Here is a 4,874-nt window from a genome sequence, read left to right as displayed (position 1 = left end):
TTTCTTTAATGAGGACTGTTAACATCAACGTTCACAAACTCTTTCAATCAATAATAGTGTTTTAGGGTTAAAACCTCGTGCAGTATGTCAAATTTCTTAAGAAACGCGCAGCAATCTTTCTAAAAAAAAACAACAACAACAATAAAACTAGAACGCATCAAATCAACTATAATAATTTTTATTAAAGGTGTTTTGTGTGTGTTTATCTTGTAGAAATGTTCCGACCAAAAGGTTTCCAACAAAACCATTTATAAAACGTTTGCTCGAACACTGCCCCCAAGTTCGAAAGTCTCCAAATCGGTGATTTCTCTATTAAAACACTTCAGTTGGGACAAAGTGGTGTTGGTGGTGTCTGAGAATCATTGGGACAAACAAGTTGAAGAAGCTTTGCTGATTCGGGCTGAAGAAGAGAGTATACAAATCACCAACACCTTCTACATACCAGGTTTTTACATCAGCGGAAGTCACAACGAAAATATCAAACAAATCATCCATGAATCTTACAAGATAACAAGAAGTAAGTCATTTTTTTTGTAGTAATTATTTAGTTTGGTATGGATTTTTGTTTTTAAGTTTAGTAATATGTTATCACTTTTGCCAAATTATATTAAATTTAAGTGAAACTGATATAGTGGTCCATAAGAAAGAAAAAAAAAGGGTCATTTGTTCATTTCAAAACACAAAGATACACACAATGTGCTATTTGTGCTGTGCCCATCTCGGGTATCGAAACATAATTTTTATGTGTGGCCTGGCATGGCCAGGTGGTTAGGACGCTCGACTCGCAAAAATGTTTTTGAATTTCGCGCAAAGCTACACGAGGGCTATCTGCGCTAGCCGTCCCTAATTTAGCAGTGTAAGACTAGAGGAAAGGCAGCTAGTCATCACCAACTACCGCCAATTGTTGGGCTACTCTTTTACCAACGAATAGTGGGATTGACCGTCACATTATAACGCCCCCACGGCTGAAAGGGCGAGCATGTTTGGTGTGACGGGGATTCGAACCCGCGACTCTCAGATTGCGAGTCGAGTGCCGTAACCACCTAGTCAACACCACCCACCGCCAACTCTTGGGCTACTCTCTTACCAACGAAAAGTGAGATTGATTGTCAAATTTTAACGATCTTTGGATAAAAAGAGCGAACATGTTTAGTGATGGGGATTAGAACTCGCAAGTCGCAGATGGCGGATCGAGTGCTCTAACCACAAAGCTTTACCAAACAGTTCATTCTATGTTATGTTCTCCATGCTCCATTTTATATTATGTATATATTTGAAAAGTATAGCAATAAATATGAATAACAATATTGTTATTCCCCATGAAATGTAACAATATTTTAATTCCCCATGAAATGTAACAATATTTTCATTCCCCATGAAATGTAACAATATTTTCATTATGAGATGTAACAATATTTTCATTCCCCATGAAATATAATAATATTATCATACCCCATGAAATATAGCAATATTTTCATTCCCCATGAGATGTAACAAATATTTTCATTCCCTATGAAATATTATCATTATTATATTTTAGATAATACTGTAGCTAATTCGATTTCTTCAATACTGCTACATATATATATATATATATTTTCTATTCACTATGATTTAATTATGAAGTAAAAATCGAGAACATTAAGACACCTTACCTTCTAATTTGTACGGATCATTGTTATGGAAGTGCGTCTTCGATATATATTTACGGCTGAAAACGCTGCTAACAATTAAATACTGTACGTAAACTTGGTCACTAAGTTTTTGGTTACTTTATCTATTTTTACATACAAAGATTGTGTGTACGTATATAGATGCGTAGCAAGTGTGTATTGACTTTATTGGTGTGGCTACTTGTAGGTAATAGATTTTATAGATCGGAAAGTTGGGATTATCAAAGTAAAACTACATACAATCATAGATATGCAAGTATATAATTTAAATAAAATAATTAGATCTAATTTAGAGCGCGTCACATACACAGTCATGAATGAGGCCAATCATAAAGCTATAAGGCTATGTTCTATGGCTATTTGTTCTGGTTTGATTGACCCGCCTTATAGCTTTATGTTCTGAATTGATTGGCATGTTCTATGGCTTTATGGCCTGGTTTGATTGCCTTATAGCTGTATAGTCTGGTTTGATTGACCTGCCTTATAACTGTGTGTTCTGACTTGATTGACCTGTCTTATAGCTTTATGTTCTGATTTAATTGGCATGTTCTATAGCTATTTGTTCTGGTTTGATTGACCCTCAATCAAACCAGAACAAATAGCCATAGAACATGCCAATTAAATCAGAACATAAAGCTATAAGGCAGGTCAATCAAGTCAGAACATACAGTTATAGGGCAGGTCAATCAAACCAGACTATACAGCTATAAGGCAGGTCAATCAAACCAGGCCATAAAGCCATAGAACATGCCAATCAATTCAGAACATAAAGCCATAAGGCGGGTCAATCAAATCAGAACGTAAATTCCATAAAACAGATCAATCAAACCAGAGCATAGATTAATAAGGACGGTCAATAAAACCAGAACATAAAGCTATAAGGAAGGCCAATCCAATCAGAACATAAAACCATAAGATAGGTCAATATAACTAGAACATAAAGCCATGAGGCAGGCCATCAAACTAGAATATAAAGCCATAAGACAGGTCAATAAAACCAGAATATAAAACCACAAGGCAGGCCATCAAACTAGAACATAAAGCCGTAAGACAGGACAATCAAATCAGAACATAAGGTAAAGAAATAGTATTCGTTTTGGTTATTTTAAAGCACCGTTTCCTCAACTCAGACTGAATTATTTCTTTTATTCTTTGGTTAGAAGCACAAGATAAATATTACTTGGTCTACTTGGGAACTGTGAACTGAGGAATAGAAAAAAGAACTTAAAAAATAGATTGCTATCGTGCATCACACTAACCTCTTTAATACTACACAATCGGGAGGCCGCAATATTACTTTCTTTAAAGTTCCATCGAAATCCTAGAAATAGAGAAGAGCGGGATAAAATGTGAGGGAAAGAAAAAAAGGGGGGTGGGGTGGTTGATAATCTACTCTAATCCCAAATATTCGCTCGAGCTTACATTGCATTTAATATCACGTTGGAAGTTTCCAGGTTTCTTTCCTTGATCAGTCAGTTTCATGTCATTGACGGTTCCATTATACCCAGCTCTCTTTGTTGACTGGTAGTTTAAACATATTACGTTGAAATGATGTGAGATCTTGATTTAGTAACGATCGGATTAGAGAATTAGATAGATTTAATAAATCACCTAATATATATATATATAGTGAGATAGATAATCTTCCATTTCTGTACATTTAGTTAGAGAGGTTTTTGCTGTTTAAAACGATAATTACATATATTTTTAGTGGTTGTAACAAGAAGATTCATTAGTCAGCTAACTCTCTGTGGCTTCTTCAAGTTCTTTTCCACTTATTCTGCAGTTTATATTATCTTGGCTGACATTGATGCCCTGGTGGACTTCGCACGTTACATGGGAAAACAAGAACTATTGGACGACGGCAAGTACGTCATCATATGTGTAGAAGATAAAGAGGTTTATGATCCTGCCAAATCACAACAGTATCTAAAGAAGGGTTAGTACGATCAAAAGTTTAGTTCTCCTCTGCATATGGTGGATAAAAAATAACAGACTGTTAATTCATTTTTTAAGACTATTTTGATCGTTTAACAAAACAAATCGAGGCCCTCTGGTAGTGAACAAATTGTCTAGATATGTAACAAGTGTTCTAAACTTAAATGTAAACTAAAATATAGTGTACATAATACATAGGATATTTTATATTTATTCAAGTATTCAAAATCACTGCGGATTCACTGCTTAAATAAAGGGTAATACAAACATGTAACATAAAGACGAAACTTACGTTGAACGCAATTGAAGTAGTGAATATATATGTCAAAGATAAATCCTACATTTCTCTAACACAGCATGAGCGATTTGGATAATATAAACTTGATTTTTTGTATTATTTTTGTGTTTATTTCAAGTGTATTCGGATCATGATATACATGTATATCAATGAGTATATAAAGCGACAATTTTCTCACACGGTACTGTTACGACAGCGGAAGTCACGTGACGCTGGTAACACGTGATCAGTTTCTAGAAGTATCGTGAATTGTCCTGGCAACTCTAGTCTTTTCCAGGCACCCTCTATTTTAGTATATAAGCCCGGCAAATAATTGCAAATAGATAGATATAGAGACAGATAATTGAGTCAAGCGAGCAGTAGTGACGGTAATATAAAGTGTGTGTTTTGTTATCGAGATTGCAAACTTATTGACTGTGGAAATTCTGTGTATTGCAAAGTTGTATCGAGAAAGAATAAACTAGTTTTAATTAAGAATGGAAATTAACAAACAAGCAGATACGCAACACTATTAAGCCTAACCAAGTTATTTGACATAAGTATGAATAATCTGTAATGTTATTTATTCCGCGAGAGAACAGTATATACACTATCCTACCAAAAGTCATGTGACACGGGTAGTTATGAATAAAACATGACTTTATTTCAAGCAATTAATAGCGTCTTGGCCTGCCTTTGGTCTTAATGACTGATTCAATGTGTCGTGGAAGACTGTCTACTAATTTCTGGTAGAAAGCTGGTGGTATTGTACTCCACTCCTCCTTTAAAGCATCAGTAAGCTCCACTACTGAATAGGGCCATCTTGGTGTTGCCCTAATTCTGCGTTCCAGTTCATCCCAAAGATGTTTTATCGGGTTGAGGTCTGGGCTCTGTGCTGGCCACTGCAATGTTCCGATGTTATTCTCTTCAAACCACACGTTCACAATCCTTGCTTTGTGACATGGAGCATTATCATGTTGGAAGGT

The 4,874-nt window shown here is 35.3% G+C and overlaps 1 protein-coding gene across 1 annotated transcript; it reads left to right on the top strand.

Annotated features, from left to right (window-relative positions):
- Positions 1–213: 213 nt before the first annotated feature.
- On the top strand, positions 214–3,612 carry LOC106476445 (guanylate cyclase 32E-like; the record flags this gene model as incomplete). The annotated part of the gene is made up of 2 exons (XM_013937104.1): positions 214–517; positions 3,385–3,612. Coding segments are annotated over 2 exons (532 nt in total), but the record flags the coding sequence as incomplete, so codon positions are not given.
- Positions 3,613–4,874: the final 1,262 nt, after the last annotated feature.

Source organism: Limulus polyphemus, unplaced genomic scaffold (assembly GCF_000517525.1).
Source record: "Limulus polyphemus unplaced genomic scaffold, Limulus_polyphemus-2.1.2 Scaffold10592, whole genome shotgun sequence".
Lineage (NCBI taxonomy): Eukaryota > Metazoa > Arthropoda > Merostomata > Xiphosura > Limulidae > Limulus > Limulus polyphemus.
Note: the sequence above shows the minus strand (reverse complement) of the source record. Positions and strands in the feature narration are given on the sequence as shown.